The sequence below is a fragment of the Columba livia genome, chromosome 2 (assembly GCF_036013475.1).
Source record: "Columba livia isolate bColLiv1 breed racing homer chromosome 2, bColLiv1.pat.W.v2, whole genome shotgun sequence".
NCBI lineage: Eukaryota > Metazoa > Chordata > Aves > Columbiformes > Columbidae > Columba > Columba livia.
Genome location: NC_088603.1, coordinates 84,057,252 through 84,074,638, shown reverse-complemented (window position 1 = coordinate 84,074,638; position 17,387 = coordinate 84,057,252). Strand labels below are relative to the sequence as shown.

The 17,387-nt window shown below is 41.4% G+C and overlaps 1 protein-coding gene across 3 annotated transcripts in view; it reads left to right on the top strand.

The window, feature by feature from the left end:
- The window catches only part of FBXL7 (F-box and leucine rich repeat protein 7), a 187,683-nt gene that overhangs the window by 164,264 nt on the left and 6,032 nt on the right, over window positions 1–17,387 (top strand). For all 3 annotated transcript variants that reach the window (XM_065052628.1, XM_065052627.1, XM_065052626.1), the window contains one exon: window positions 14,895–15,506. In XM_065052628.1, coding sequence (XP_064908700.1) covers window positions 14,909–15,506 — 598 coding nt within the window. In that variant the 5' untranslated portion in view covers window positions 14,895–14,908. The remainder of the gene's footprint in view (window positions 1–14,894; window positions 15,507–17,387) is intronic.

The following is a 17,387-nucleotide window of genomic DNA, read 5'->3' as shown; positions in this document are numbered from 1 at the left end:
ATTCTGTTGTTGCCTCTGTTTCCTTCTATGTCCCATGTCAAAACAGTCGATCCAAACCAAACAGGAGAGATGCCTTGTGATGCAGACACTTCTACCCACAAACTGAAATGTGATCAGGAACTGGCAACAGATTTCACTGTCTTTTAAACTGGATAAGATATTAAATAGTGAAAGTTTCAGCATTTTGTGCTAGTCCTTGAAACACCCTCAGGGCTACAAAAGTATTTTCCTGAATTGTGTGTAATATCAGAATTATCGCTGCCTTGCACATGGCTCACATGTTCTGTAAAGGGAATTAAAATGAAGCAAAAAGTAAATGTCACTATAATTGCGTTATAGTAGCTTAGTGGCACAATGTTTGCAGTCTCATCTCACATCTTAATTCTACATTTCTCATACTGACACTTTCACAGTCCCATGTTACTATACACAGCACATGCTATAAATAGTCATTAATCCAGTATGAGTGGAGTGTAGCTCAGTATAATGAAATGATGGGAATACTTTCCAGGCAATTACTGATGTTAGAAAAGCCTCTTTGCCATGAATAGAACAGAGAGAGTGAACCAACCTGGCAGTGTTTCAGATTTGTGTGGGGTGAGGCGAATTGTGATCCTGTGAGATGCTGACTGCTCTGAACTTACAGTAGCCACAGGTACTCTGCACATTCCAGGAAGTACTCGGCATCCAGATACTGCAGCATCAGCCTCTTAGCTTGTAAATCCAGTGAGCTGGAAAATGTGAAGTCACTACAGGTTTCTAAAACATTTCTTAATATAAATTCTTTTTACCTTCTCATTAAAACTTTTAAAATGTGACTTTTTGATCCCTCTTTATTTGCTATGCTCCAGGTTTCCAAATTATACTGAAAAAATGCTAAAAGTACCCTTTTTTGTGTGTGTTGATAGTTTTTTCCTTGAAGTCTTGTGCAATTAAGAAGGAGAAGTTGAAGTCATCACCATAATTTATCCACCTGAAACTTCAGTACCTCATGGAACTGTAGTACAGTGTTAAATGCCTTTTCTAGAACCTGAGGGTTGTTGCATGTCCCTTAATTTACATGACACATCCCGTAAACACAACCTTGTCATCACTTCACTGCTTAAATATAACACTAGTGCACCAGCTGAACACTGCTTTGCTCTCTTACCAGCTCAACAGTGTAACTTTCACCTGTGTTTTGTGTCAATCAGTCTCACTTCTGAAGTGTCTTATAAGGAAAAGTGTCAGTTGAACTGAAGGTACTCTGCATGTGAATTCACTAGGACTTCAGTGCTAGTTTATTATAGTAGCTCAGGTAGTCCTTCTCCACAAAGTTCATGTAGCACATCCCACCAAGGGATCTGCAGCCTCAACTCTGCAGAGAGGTAGAATGCACGCTGCTTTTTTGCACCAAGGAGGAAGACAAGCAATGGAGTATGCTGCTCAGGAGTCCCAGAACTGAGGCCAGTGAATGCTGTCTGTTAACCTCAAGTTAAAAGGATCTTCAGTATATTCATTGTATTGCAGGAAAAAAAAGAGAGCATCTTAAGGAATTTTCACTGAAGCACAGCATTCTTATCAGCCCAGAGTTGCAGCATTTAATATGCTTCTGTAGATCATGTACATTGCAGTGAACTTCATCTTCTTTTCTCCCCAAATGGAGTATGCATGTTATGAATCAGGAGTATAAAATCTGTAAAAGTGTGTACTGAAACAACCTTGACAAAGTTGTACCAAGGGCATAGCTTCTCAGCACAAAGAGTGTATCTGTGCCAACCAGACAGAAAAGAGTGTTGCAGCTTTGCTGATGAGAATAAGCATTGATTACTCACTGTTACTCTGTCTGTCATTTTTCATGCACCCTGACAAATTCAGTAAGAGTTTTATTTAGAAAGGCAAGGATGGCTGACAAATCAGGGCTGGCTGATGATAAAGGGTGGGAAAGTTCTTGGGTCAACTTGTCTAAACAGCAGCGTAAAACTTGTCTCCACTTCTTTACACCCTCCCTTCGGGTATTTATACAAATTGATAAGATCCCCCTGACTCTTCCCCATAACTTATCCCAGCTCTCTCAGCCTCTTCTCATATGTCAGATGCTCCAATTTCTTGATTTTCTCCATGGCATTTCTCTCCAGTGTGTCCATGTTTCTCTCACACTGGATAGCTCAGAACTGGGGACTCCAGATGCAGCTCCACCAGTGCTGAGCAGAGGGGAAGCATCACCTCATTTAACCTGCTGACAGCATTTCTCTTAATGCAGCCTGGGATGCTCTCGGCCTTCTTTACAGTAGGGGCACATTGCTGGCTCATGTTCAATTTTGTGTCCATGTGGACCTTTTCTGCAAAACCATTTTCCAGCTCATTGGCCCCCAGCCTGTGCTGCTACATTCCTCTCCAGGTACAGTAATTTCATTTTTCTTTGTTGAACTTCGTGATGCTCCTGTCAACCCATTTTTCTCTAGCCTGTCAAGGTCCCTTTGGCAGCTCAGCCACTCCTCTAAGTTCTGTCATCTGCAAATTTGCTCAGGGTGCATTCTGTCCTTCTATCCAGGTCATCAATGAAGAGGTTAAATGGTATTAGCCCCAGCACACCAGTGCTGACTGGCTTCCGGCTGGACTTTGTGTCATTGATGACAAGCCTTTGAGCTCAGCAGTTCAGTCAGTTTTTGGTCCACCTCAGTATGCATTTATCCAGTCTGTACTTCACCAGTTTTTTTATAAGGAAGGTATGGAAGACAATAGCTATGTAATAGCTTAAGAGGACTTTTTTACCCATCAATCGCAAATTTTATGTTCAGGTAAACCTGACATTATCTGTCACAGGTGAGGAGGAATTTTTAAGGTAGACTGGTTTTTCAGTGAATTCTGGCAAAAAGTGGCCATGATTTCTACAACTACCAAGAGCCAGTGCTGATCTTCAGGGAGTTCTCCGGACTGGGGGCAAACACTGCAGAACAAGTATCCCTTAAGCCAGTTCTCATTAATGGTTGTGTTACCAGCTGACATTTGCCTGCTCGAGCTTTAACATTTAACAATGAGAGTGATCATTTACAGTCTCAGTCACAAAAGGTGTTTTGAACAGGAGGATCAGACACTAGTTGAGTTAGAGCTCAAGCTGGTGTAAGGGAAAAACCAAACTCTGCAAGACCCCCATGGTGTGAGATGAAGTTTGAAGATGCCTAGAATTGCAGTGCAAAGGTTCATACAGTGCTTGTTTGAAAGCTGGACTTGAACTTTGTGCACTCTTTGCAGGAGGCGTATTATAGTTATTTAATAGAATCACAGAAGGGTTGAAGTTGGCAGGGACCTCAGGAGGTCATCTGGTCTAGCCCCCCTGCTCAAGCAGGGCCACCTAGAGCTGGTTGACCAAGACAATGTCCAGACAGATTATGAATATCTCCAAGGATGAAGATGTCACAACCTCTCTGGGCAACTTGTGCCAGTGCTTGGTCACCCTCTCAGCAATGTTTCCTGAAGATATTCAAAGGGAACCTCCTGTGTTTCAGTTTGTGCCCATTTTCTCTCGGCTGTCACTGGGCACCACTGTGAAGAGGCTGGATCTGTCTCCTGTACACCCTCCCATCAGTTATTTATATATATTGATAAGATCACCCTGCCAAGATCACTTTTTTCCCGGGCTTCATAAAGAAAAGGGCTCTTCTGTCAAGGTGCCAAATATTGCCATAATCTGGTGACACTGAATCTGAGGATAAATGTGAAATTGTATATACAGCTCAAAATCAGTTATGGTGTTTAATATAATTAGGTTAGGTTAATACAAAAAATAAGAGGCTGAAGGATTTAGATAGTGTCAGAGTTCTTGCTTTGAATAATAACTCTTTCAGCAATTGGGTAGATGTAAATATCACATTTCATTTTTCTGCATATTGATTTTGATTTAATGACATCAAAATGACATAAAAACAATTGGTGAATAAATGTGTTTATATAATTTCAGTAAAATGAAATCACAATGCACTGAAAAGGAATAATTACAGTCAGTTAATATTTGATGCACAATGAGGCAATTATTTATCATGGCTTTTAGTAGACTGGGAAGTTATTGAATTTGCCATAAACACACAGTTCTGAATTCTTCATTTGCTTGCACGCATGTACATCTGATACTCCTCAAATGTCAGAGTACCATATGCTGTTGCATATAAATAGCAGTCTACAATTTATATTAATACATCACGAGTCACAGACACAGCAAGTGGGGCTTCAGACGGCGGGGCTGGGTTTAGAGGATGGCTCATGCACCGCTTTTGTAGCTGGAAGTACCATCTGTTTCGACACAGTCTGGGATTGCTTCACACTGGTGGTCAGGAATCCACGTAACTCAGTGCACTTGAGCTTGAGCCAGTTACACTTTCTAGTAGGAAAAGCTGCCAGTGGCTGTGTCTCTCAGCTTAACTCCTGAATTTCCCATAAACAAAGTTTGAATCCCTATGGTTCTGAATGAGCACTATGTGCTTGCTTAGTGCATCATTATATGAATATAGTGTGTATTTGTAATAGAAGAAGGGACTGCTGACTGTCACTCCAGGCTTCTTATAATGTGAAGGGTTTATTATGAAAAACCCTTGGTTTATGTATCTTTGTTAGAGAGGTGTTGGATAAGTTAGATTGTGCAGGTGTCCTGGGTTTCTGCTTTAGAGATGCACATTTCTTTTCTTTCATCCCTTCCAGAGTGTTCCTTTCATCGAGGTCCCAAAGGCGATTTGTTGGGGAACTGACTTTGGCCAGCTCTTTGCTGAATTTATTGCTTTGTCTGTAAGCGTAGTGGTAGCATTGTGGGTTTGTAAGAAATGTAAAACTGTGGATTAAGTGAAGTTTTGCACCATTATTTTCTACCATTTTCCATCCTTGGAGACCAGCTTTGCTTCCCCAGTTTGGCCACGTGTCAAAGGGAAAGAGGGATGCAACCCTAGAAATGAGGTATTTGCCTGAAAAAGGAGAAAACGCTTGCCAGGATGCTGGCTGGTGCTTTTGAAGGAATCTCATTCCTGGGAAAGAAAATAAACTTTGGAAACTGAAATATAAATGGATGTGAGCTGATCAGGAGCAGGTGTTGCAGGTCGACCTTCGGTTACGCTTTGCACAATTCTGCTGATTTTCTGTAATGTGTGGCCATCCTACAGACCCAGGCAGTGGTCTTCCTGATGGAGTCCCCCCTGGTCTGCAAAAGCATTAGTTTGGGAAGAAACACTTCTGGTGATCTGTAAAACCTGGAAAACTCTTACCACCTCAGGGTAATCCTCCTACAGGATTGGAAATTACTCACCTCGCTCACCCTGGAGTGTGCGAAGACATGGTAACCAACTGAACAGTTTTTACAGAAGAGTGTTGTGTTCTCTTTTCTGTTGGCAGCATTTTTTGTTATTGTTTTGTTATCACTCCCTTACTGATAATTTAGCTGGCAGAGGGATACATCATCTGCTCTGGCATACGACTCCCCAGCTGGGACACCGGGTGGGCACTTGCAGGTGTCTCACAGGACAATCCAGAAGAAGCTGGGCTGACCCAAGCTAATTTGAGATTAGCTTTACTTTCTTATTTGTTTATGGGTGTGGGAGTTTTGTTTGATTGTTTTGTTTTGCTTTACTTTTTTTGTGCTTTGTGCTATAATTTGGAGGGTTGTCTCTTCCCAGATTAACGTCAAAGCCTATGTTTACAAGGCTTGAATTTATTTTAGGAAAGATATCTGGACTATTCTAAATTACATTGATTTAATGAATCTTTAGCATCTAAGCTTGAGTGTTAAGATAGGAGCAAAACTTCACGGCTTTAAATATTTTGCTACTATTCCTTCTTCTGTTTAGCCTATTGCTTACCTTTTATTTTGGAGGCCAAATCCCGGATCCCCTATTAATTTGGAAGTCAATCATTTCTGAGAGTTGTGCACTTCTAAAATGCAGGTATTTCATTATGAAAAGCAATGTTCTTTTACACGAATAATTCATTTTTGTTGAATATGCTGGAGAACAGTTATTCTTGGGGGATTCATTTGTCTGCTGTAGAGTTTGCTACCAACTGGATGCAAGTCATCTTGATTGCACAACAACTTGATTATACTGTCTGCTTTCCCCAGAGGCAAGCATGCCTCTGCTTTTTAAATTATTTTCCATTTAGAGCAACACACATCTACCAAAACTGCATTTCAGGGTTCTGCAGGTCCTCTTGGTTTTGACCCATGTGACAACTGGGAATTTTGAAAATGTTTCCCCCCCATAAATTTATGTCCAGCAACTTGCCTTGAACTTCTATAATAATGTAAACTGATTTTTTTTTTAATTCTAAATTCTACCACTTTTTGAGAGGTGAAATAGTGAAACAGCTACACCTGCATGGAGCAGCTGACTGGATTCCTACATTTTGAAGTTGGCAGCCATTAGACGTTTGTTCCAGCTTTCTTTATAAATTACCTAAAATACACATTCGCATCAACGCAAACTTCATGTTAGCATATCATTTAAAGACAGAGGAAGATCTGTTTGCTCCAACTCAGTGTCATTCTAAATCACTGGCTCTGCCCACGTATGTATAGCTTGAAAGGCAGAATTAAGCAATGTGCACTCATCTGTAAAGTGGGTTTTAAATGTAAAATTAAGATCAATACATTGAAAAGTGGAACACAGAAATATAAGTGTTGCCTAGTCAGGCAAGAAAGTGTTCTACCTGACAAAATTTTGACCTTGGACTATGTCAGAGTAACTCAAAGAAAAGGTAGAACATAGCTGGAAGCCTGTTTCTCTGAATCATTCTCTGGATGAACTGAAAGGTTTTTTGTATTTACCAGGGTGGAGTTCCTGCATTAATTAAGACTTTCTAACAGCTTGTCAGGTGGAGACAGAGAGAGGATAGCAGGCTTCTTAGCATGACCTTCAAATTAAGAAAACTTACTATGTTTTTCTTGTCTTATTTGTCTTAAGCCTTTAAACAGAAGTATATAGGAGATGCTTATATGTAAGCATCTTATGAATGCTTGTTTTCATCTTAACCACAACTGATTTGCACATTTCAAAGCAATGCATTGAGCACACCTATGGATCCCCATAGGTGTGGTAATCCTGAAATGAAATACTGCGTGTCGGGTCCATTGATGATTTAGTCTGGAGAACCCAGCAGGGAAGAGGATGCCACTCCATGGTGCTGGTCAGGTTGGGAGCTGGTAACTCGGAGTTTGGAGGAGGTAGATGGGGGGTTTTTCACCAGCCAATGGGTTCATCTGCAATAGCATTTTTGTTCAGCTCTGAAGCTCAGTTTTGAAATGACTGTCCCATTTGTCCCTTCTTACCATGCTGCAGTTACCACCACAAGGTGTATGAACCCAGTTACTTTCAGGTGAAACTAAAGCAAAAACTATGTGCTGACAGGACACCCAAAGCACCAGAGACAAGCCCTAGTGAGCATTCAGATTTGTGGATGAAATTAGATGTCATCCAAAAGCTAACACCCAGTTCCCAGGCCTGTGGCTGTCGAGTTCTCAGCAGTAAGTTTTTCTCCTTAGATCTCCTCTTTCTGGGCTGCTAGTGTAGACACAAACTAGCTCAGCTGGAGGAGGTCCCTGGCATACCACAAGGAGTTGGAAGAGCATCTGACCTGAAGGGTTTTAAGAAGGTCTTGTACTTAAGCATCTGTGGAATTCATTTTGGGGTAAGACATCTACTGAACTTGGAAAAAATGCACTGTCCCATCTATCTCTATGCAATTTCCCAGCAACAATGCACTGACAAACTCTTTCCTCAGAACTGGTGAGTTAGTGTCATCAGTGGTACTGAAAGCAAATTTAAGATGCTCTGACTTCATAAATTAATAGGTTGATTACTTATTTTTTTCCCCTCAGTCTTCACATTTTTAGCTCTGTTCAAAAATATGGGGATAAAATTAATTCTTGTCAAATGGCAGGGGACAAAGTCAGCAGGGGGAGAATTAGTTCCAGCTTTTGACAAATGCATTATAAGGAAGAATTATTTGCTTAATAAAACTATAACGATTACTTCACTTGCAGTGCTGTTTGACTTTAAGCATCTAGTGTGACTATGCCAGGAATGCAAGATCAGGTCTCCAAATGTGGAGGAGTTTATAGGCTAAAGAAAGCTGGAGCTCAACATCACAGGGAATTTACACCAGTATAATCCAAGGTGTAAAATGTCACACAGAAACTACTATGAAATGGCCTCAAATTTAAGCTAACATATCCCTCTTCCACATGGTCTTGCAACAAAGTCTCTAGTCTTGTACAATAGGTACAGTTTCTTATTACATTCTATGAGAGGTTTTTAAAAACTATAAACGGTTATTTTAAGTTCTGTGGAACCATTCGGTCCAGGGGCATGTGGATGTGATTACTTCAGGAGCTCCAAGGCTGCTCGTTCTTACACTGAAAATCAATCTTTGTTGCAGGTCTTTGGTCTGAAAAAGCGAGTTGCATGACCTACAAGACCTCACAGGATAAGAAACAAGTTTCCATCTTTGTCAGTTTTTGTTCCCTTGGGCTTACTCTTCTTAAGTTTCCAACCTAATTTTCTGTGTTGGTAAGAATAAACTGTCTGGTAAGAGGGAAATAGTAGCTGTAAACTATCTCAGGTTTATTTAGAGTTTTGAATGTCTGTGTTGGATGGACTAAATGAAATCATCACAAGGTGGCCGCTAAAGAGGATAGTATATTGCATAGTTAGCACTGAGTATTTGTCAACTGTGAGGATGTTTCAAGAAGGACCTTTTAAGAATCTGCCTTGCTATTCCCTACAGTATTTGTTACCATGTTGCTAAATTTTTCCATACCTCTGCAGAAGTGATCTGTTTGAATTTAAATGAGACACAGAACTACCAATATACAAAGGAATGGGACAAAATTTGTGACACTGGACCTGCAGTATCTTTGGAAAGCTGAAAATGAGTACAAAATGAGAAGGTTGTTCAGTACTCAAAATGCTCTTGAAAAAACAGAAGATTAAGGAGATAGAAAAGCTACCACTCTCTAAGGAGACAGGTGTGGGGAAGATGGATAGATTATATAAGCATGGATGAAGAAAATAAATGCCAGGCAGCTGCATGACACATAAGAATCTGGGCAGTTCATCAGATCACATAGTGAATGCATCATCCTTCTGAGACCGATGAAGTCTGGAAGGCTGACAGTGTGGTTTCCGTGAAACATAGGTGAGAAGGACTCCACTTCAGCCATTGTTGGTGAGGTGCGGTAGTGTGCAGTACTCAGTTTGGAGAGATGTGCTTTAAGAGAAGTACACAGATTATAGGGAATATCTAAAGGAGAAACTAGGAGCAATGTGAATATTAGAAATGTGACTAGGAAGAAGGGGCTGAAGTTCGAGCAAATGCATGTGAGAAATACTTGAAGGAAGAGTGGAGACCTCTCACCCTTTGCAATCCCTAATAGAGGGGCAAGAAAGAGTTTCTTATATGAGTTGGGTAAGAGGAAAAACTTAGAAACTTGATAGGTGACAACACTGGAACAGCCACCTCAGTAAGTCAAGTAATAGCTGTCCCTGGAAGTTAAGAATAGGGCAGACATGCATATCGGAGATGATTTAAGCATACTTGGTTGTACTTGGAGAGCAATGAGAGAGCTCATCCAACTCCATTTTTCATTCTGTACATTATTGATTGTAAAAGGTTGCAAAATCACACAGATATCTCTGCTGAGCAACCCTTTCCTCTGACATTCTTGACCGCTGCAGCCCCATGTGTGTTTGCATGGTGAGTTTTGTTCTAGCTCCCTCTTTGCTGTCATGTGCTCTTCGATTCCTCCCAAAATCTGGGAGCTGGGAGGAACCGAGGTCAGCAGGGTACCTCAGCCTGTGAGAAGCACTCGAGAATGTTTGTGATGCAGAAGATGCTCTTTTGTAGTTATCACCTTTTCTGGGACTTCATTGTGCCCAGGGCCTTAGAAAGAAAATGTCCATGTTGTAGCCTGCTGCCCTCACTAATTTATTTTCCTAATCTCCTCTAAGGGCACTCAGCCATATTTGACATCTGTCTGTCAAATTCACAAGTCTCTCCTTGAATCGCCCTGCAGTGTTCCCCCTGTAGAAGCCTGTCAGCTGCTTCTGTTCCCCTTTGCACTGTGGACTGTAGCTGCTACAACCATTCAGCTCCCACATTCCCCAGTCTCTGTGAAAGGAGTACTGCACAAAATTGGTGGTATCATGGTAAAAATGTGAAGTCCATACCTGCATTGCACTTAGTAAAATACGCAGTATCTGTGCCACACTGTTATTGAAGAGATGCTAATTACTATGTACTAAGTTCTGTACTATGCATAAATGCTTCTTGCACACAATATTTTGCATCTAACATTTTGACAAAAACACCAGTTGCCTTTTATTCTTCTCAGCTATGCTGACTTTTCAGAGCCTGAATGTAGTTTGGTTTAATTCTTGCTTTAGCTTTGCTAAAAACCTCAGTGGCGGCAACAGATCAACATGAAGGTTCCTTTTTAGTTGTCAGATAAGCATCTGAAGTTTGATTTATATTTACCAACATTTTCTTTTTAATTTTGTTGTCTTGAGGGGCTCAGTATAGGATTCACTTTAAAAAAGGCACACCTGCGATGCCACAGTGGAAGCTGCAGTTGAATGGAGTCACACTTTAAGCATGGAAAATGGTTCAGTCTCACAAAGTTCATGCTGGGGTTTGGACATCGAGTGACCCATGTTAATGTGCATGGCTGGACTAAAGAAAATACAACATTGTTTTCACTCTCTGGTTCTGAAATTGGAGGCTGCAAATTGTCAATGCCAGAAGGAACAGATACTAGATCTTGGTTCAAATCATATATATTTAAAGGCTCTTTTTCCCCAGATGTATGTAGTAATTGGGAAACAAACGGGGAAAAAAGAAATCCTTTGAAATAAACCAGATTCCTAATGGAATAAGCAAACTCCCTCCAGTGCATTTTCTCCCTCTGTGTCAGCTTTTATAGTTCTGTTTCTGGCATGTGTCTTTTGAGATTTCTTTAAAGATTATTAAGAAATTTTCTCTTACATCAACAAACAATTTTCAGAGCTTTAATAAAAAGCATCTTGCACAGAAGATGGGTAGCTGGGGAAGCAAAGGGACAAAAGAGGTTGTAGGGTAGGAAGCACAGGGCTGGTTTGTAATTTGTTTTTTACCTTCCAGGATCACCAAAATGTAAAGCCGCATTTTGGGCTTGTGAACAACTGTTTCTTTCAGGAAAATAAATGCTTGTATAGGGCGTGTAGATGGAAAGATGTGTGTTGAGAACTGCAATCAGTAACTTCATTGGCACTTGCAGGGTCATGTTTATGAATGTCACACTGTCATGAAGTTGCTCTGTCTCAGACTGACTCAGCCTGTTAGCAAATGGTGAAGAACAAAATTTGAAGGAAACCCCTAAGGTTCAGATAGTGCTATAGGAAGCCTCTCCCAACAATGCTTGAAAAACCTGGGAAATGTACAGTAGAGCAAGTGTTTTGCTGAAGCTTTAAACACTAGTAAAAAGCTTTCCAAGTTTTTGCTGGCAAAAACTTCTGGACTCACCTGCTATTTTTTTCTTTCCCTCTTAGGGGTGCACAGCGAACAGTAAGCGGGAAAACCTCTGTACAGAGTTCATTCAGCTGAGCTACCAGCAAAATTCCTGTCTGAGAGCGTATTGCATTACGGGCTCAGCAGACCAGTAATGCCCTCTCGACTCTCTTGTTTAAGCATAATGACAACACTACAGGCTTTTTCCAAAATACTTTGTGGTGGGGAGACGGGGTGCATGCGTGTGTATGTGTCTGTCTGGAAGTCCATGCCTCGAAGGTGAGGGCAGAAAACTTCACAGGACGCACCCTCAGGATTGAAAATAAAGGAAACACAGGATGCACATCTGGAACTGCCATAGTAATGAGAGAATTAAGAGAACATGAAGTAAGCACGGAGCATACTCATAAAACAGAAGGTCAAACCCTTTTTAGCTCTAGATCTAAGTTAAAAATACATTTTGGTAATTCATTGCATGCCCAGAATGTCTAAGGTATTGATTATTCAGTGTGCTCAGGAGTGATGAAGCAATGCCACTTTTGGTCCAAAAGGAGTGGAGGTGAGCCATATTAACTTGGTGCTTTGATCACCAGGGGAGGTGGGGAGAATTAGGAAGTATTAAACACTTTTTTATATTTAAGTAGGAATGGAGAGTAGGAAAGATTGTAACCCTGCAAAGATTTGTAGGTGCTTTCAACAATAACTGAATAAAAATGGATGTTTTCAAAATATGCTGTCTTAGAGGAGGTAATCATTCCCACAGTACTAAAAACTGTTTGTAGCAGATGTTAAAAACTACTTTTTTTGCTTTTACTTTTAGTTCCATCTGTTTTGTGGTGTAGAAACAAGTGTTTGTTCTTTGTTTTATTTATATAATTTTGTTTTCTCCTTTTGTGCTGGTTTATGTAAAAAACAAACAAACAAACAAAAAGCCCAAAGCAAATGAAAACATGAAAGGAGCAGGATTCACAATACCAACTATGTGTAGTATTGGAAGATATATTCCACACTTGGAAAAATGTGTATTCTTTTATATTAGAATTATCCTTGTCTCAAAATCTCAAGCGAAGAGCAATAAGTAAAGGCTCCAAGTCTGCCACATCTTCTGCACATGTTTAACTTCAGGCACTGTCATTGCTTTCGGTGGTAATGTGAGGGAGGTCAAACATATGGTAAGTCCTTGCAAAAATTAATCTGGGGGACTATTGCCTAAGTGGTTTGTGGAGTCAGTGCTTGTCTGCAGGAGCCTGGCTGCTGCTGGGGGTTTGTTGTGTTTTGTTTTTTTTATCTCCAGCTGTAAATCTCATTTTTAAAATACCGGAGTATACCAGATGCTTTCCAAATAACACTCCTCGATGCAATTATTTGCAATAGCTGTCAAGGGGGTATTAGGAGGTCTCAAAGGGGAGCAAAGTGTCTGCAAAACCCACTCTGCATTGAGATATGGTTCTTGCTCAAAAATACACAAATCCCTAGGTTAGGTCCACGTAGCCATAGCATAGACTCTGAAGCCTTGAAGAAAATGTTTTTCCTGTCACTAAGTTTCTAAGTAAAACAAGATACAGAAGAGGAAGGGGGAAGGAGCTGAGTAGTGCAGGTTTTTTCTTCACAGTGTGACATGGTGATTTTGATCTCTCCTCAACTAAACTAGGTGATCTTGGGTAAGCTTGGGTAAGACTTTGTGTCTCGTGTTCTTCAGTTAAGTATTTGTGCTACTGTCCCTTGCAGACTGTGGTTGCTACTGATGTAGCTACTGAGATCAGAGCATGTTTGTGCTGGACTAAGTAAAAGCACGATGGGGAAATTCATGTGGAATACACTGATCAAATTCATCAAAAATGTATTTAGTTTTAAAACTCTGCAAAAATGCAGATTTGGGTAGGTTTGTTGAAGGTGTTTCTGGCTGTACCCTGCTTAGCCCCATAGCTTTGCTCTCACAGTCACAGAGATGTAAAATAAGTGTTACTTAAGGAGGTGGCTTTGCACACTTCCCTGAAATGTCTGAACACTGAAATGATAGCAGAAGATGTGACGTGGAGGGAAGTTTCGTGCTCTAAAAGCACTGTTCTTACTCCATTAATTATATTTGTTATTCTACTGAGCACTAGATTGTGGTTCCTCTATTGGTCTCTAGATGAGATAAGTACTGAAAGGTCAGAGTTGGAATGAGTGTGCTCAGCAGAAGCATTCATCTCTCATACAGTGGTTGCATTTTGTGTGGTGTACTGCTGAAACATCTTAGGATCTCTAAATATACTGCCCATGGCATTTGCTTGACTATCAAAATTATATCCTAGGTTTCTTCCAGTCTTTTACTTGCTTTGCTTGGAGAGCTGGGAGCAGTAGTGGAAATGACTCATAGGCAGCAATGTCAGCATGGCGGGGAACCAGTTGAAATAATCTTACAGCAAAGGCATCCTTTCTTAGTAGCAGGGGCCCTGTATTTTTGTGCTTGCTTTTTGCCAGTAAAGTGAAATAACAAAGGTAGAAAATTGTTTTGTGGGTTTTTTTTTTTTTTTTTTTTGAGTTGACTGCTTCCAGTGTGACAATTAACTCTAGCAAAAAAAAAGCATGTAAATTTTGTGCAACAGCTCTGTAAGAAGTTTCTGGGTACACCGTTTCTTCGCCATTTACTTTTCTGGGCTTTTTTTTTTTCAAATCCAACTGAAGTTCACTTCAGTCTGTTGGAAAGGAATGTTTTCTGCGTGCACATGAGGAGGCACAGCCAACCCCCTTCACTGGGCTCTTGGTTGAACTGCTGAGTCCCAGTTTGCATGGATAAAAAATTAGTTTCTTTAAGGACACAATGAAAGTAAGTGTATGGGGTTGTGCTTTTCCCATCTGCCCAGATTTGGTGAAGGAAGTAGTGTTTGCCTTGTGAGCTTTTCTTTGGCCTCACACTGAATGGCTGTGGGAGCCAAGAGATGAAGGACCACAGTGTTCCTTCCCTAACAGCCCATAGCTGCCCAGGTAGTGCCAAGGTTATGGGCAGTTGCTGTCTGTCATAAAAGCCAGTGACTCAAATGTGCTCACTTTTGGCAGTGTTTAGTTGAAAATATAAAGAATTAAAATCCCTTGACTTCTTCTGTCTTCTCCTCTTATCACAGGGCTCAGACCCACAGCCCTACCTTTCTAGCATGGCTTTGACAGTGGAGCTAGAGGTGCATCTCTGTCATGCACCCAACACTAAGCTGAGCAGTGTTTTTTTGGAGTATACTTCAAGATAGATGTTGAAATACGTGTTTTCTCACTCTTTCTGATAAAAACGTCTTCTTAACCCCAAACAAACCCCAAAGCCTATCACACTTCATTAACCAACAGGCTAGTGCAGTGCTGTGCTGTGCAGAAAGCTCTGCATCTGCCCACCACTTACTGAAATCGTACGTTTTGTCTTCCAGACTCCGACCTGAGCATGCGGACACTCAGCACACCCAGTCCAGCATTAATATTTCCACCGAATTCCCCTGGTTTCCAAAATGGCAGAGGGTCGTCGACGTCTTCATCCTCAGTCACTGGGGAAACTGTTGCCATGGTCCACTCACCTCCTCCAACCCGTCTCACTCATCCTCTCATTCGGCTGGCATCCAAGCACCAGAAGGAACAGGCCAACATCGACAGGCTGCCCGACCACTCCATGATCCAGATATTCTCCTTCCTTCCCACCAACCAGCTGTGCCGCTGTGCCCGGGTGTGCCGCCGCTGGTATAACCTTGCCTGGGACCCCCGACTTTGGAGGACTATTCGCCTGACTGGCGAGACAATCAACGTAGACAGGGCTCTTAAAGTGCTGACCCGGAGGCTTTGTCAGGATACACCCAACGTCTGTCTCATGTTGGAGACGGTAATAGTTAGTGGCTGCAGGCGGCTCACAGATAGAGGACTCTACACCATTGCCCAGTGCTGTCCAGAACTGAGGAGGCTGGAGGTGTCTGGCTGTTACAACATCTCCAATGAGGCGGTCTTTGATGTCGTGTCACTGTGCCCAAACCTGGAACACCTGGATGTGTCAGGTAACAGGAAATATTTCAATAGGGGTGCCTCTGATTCTAAAATCCTCATGCTGGTCAACTCCCCGGCCCTATACCTGCACAGCGTTTCCTTTCTGTATTGTCTTTCGAAGTAGGAATGCATGCCAGTGTCCTAACAAAGTGCTGGGGAGAGAGGCACCACTGGAATCTCAGCACCACAGATGCCAGCAGTACCCCTTGAGTGGCCAGGCCTCATCCCATGGAGACAAGCTAACAGAGATGGCCCATTCAAATAGCAGGAGTACTTTTCATAGATTTTTGCACAAAGCAGCCTTACAAGAGACCACGTTACAGTCAGTGCTCCATCATACCCTAAGGGCTAGTTACTTCAGCAAAATTTGTTTTATCGTTTTCATAGACGTATAATTTGTATGTCAATTATATAGATAGAATGTATAGATCTCTCAAGTGGCTTGAAAAGGAGCTCAGAATCAGTGCTAGGCTTTTGTCTGGATATAAATATCAGTTGTCAACCCTAGCTAAACTTCAAGGTCCCCTTGTTTTCATTGCTATTTTAACCAGACTTTCCTAACTTGGACTTTTTTTTTTAAACAGTGCCTACAATTGCTTATTGGCTTTCTGCTTTTCCTTTCACCCAGTTACAATGTGTCGCTGTACCTGTTTAGATCAGCAGAAATATTTTAGACAATTTTCCTTAGACATATATTTTTCCCAAGGTCAGCCACACAGAATTTCCTCTTTGTAAATAGATTGGCACTTAATGGAAAGGATGCAGACAAGCAGAGCACTGAAGCAAATTCAATGTTCAGCACTTATTTTGTGATCTCACTTGTTATCAGTCTTATGTTGTTATCAATCAGACGGAACAGATTTACCATTGCAGAAGTACTAATGGCAACAGGCAGGCCAAAGTGGGGATAGGAAGCAGTGCTATTGAGTCACTGGTACCCAGAGGAAGTGATTTTTCCAAGGCTGCCAAAATGGTGTGCACTGATTTGCTTTATTTTTTCGTCCTTTTAGGTTTTTTTTAACTGATTTAACCGCCTGTTTCACCTAATATTCCTATGTCATGGATGGCATCAAAACAAATAACAACTAATCAGAATTATTCACTTTTTGTGATTGCTCTCTGAAACTGCCAGGTGATAAGGAGTCTCTGTGGGGCTCCACAGGAGTTCTGTCACACAGAGTCTATTTATAGTGACCTCACATATGAATTACTTATTGTCAGTACATACTGACATCAGTTCTGGATTGCTCACCACATGTTCAGGTTGAAGCATCTCCAACACCGGGAGAAAATGTGTCTGTGTGATTTGGACCTAGAGCTTTGTATCGCTTTGCAAGCTGGCTATATGCCTGGCATATTTATGCTTTTCTTACTACATTTTCTAGTGTGGTACGGAGAGTTGAATGGCTCAGGTATCCTGGGCCTGGAGTGACAGGACAAGCGGAATTGCTGAGCTGAGGGTGAACTGCCTTGGCACACCATGAGTGTACCTGAGGCCTTTCCATGTAGGTGGCTGAAAATACTTTGCTCCACAGCTCCTACTGATGGAGATGCTATCAACCAAAGCTGGATTTTTCCAAAGCAGAGAAAATAAAAAGATGACATCAGGTCTTGAAAAAGGTTATTTTGGGGACTGTTTTCACTTGTGGTTTTCCCAAGCCTGTAGCTTTCAGACCTAGAAGATGGTGTCTGTCCCTAAGAGCTCATCAGTTTGGCCCTAAGTGTGTAGAGGGCAAGTGAAATACCTATCTTCCTTGACTTTTGTCTGATCAACAAGACAAGAAAGTAATTTTAATCTCACATTTTTATAAGTTGTCCTTTCTTTTCAGAGCAGGAGAAGGAAAAATCCTGGATTTTAACATGGTCAGAAGTGTTTGGGTTCAGACATGGTT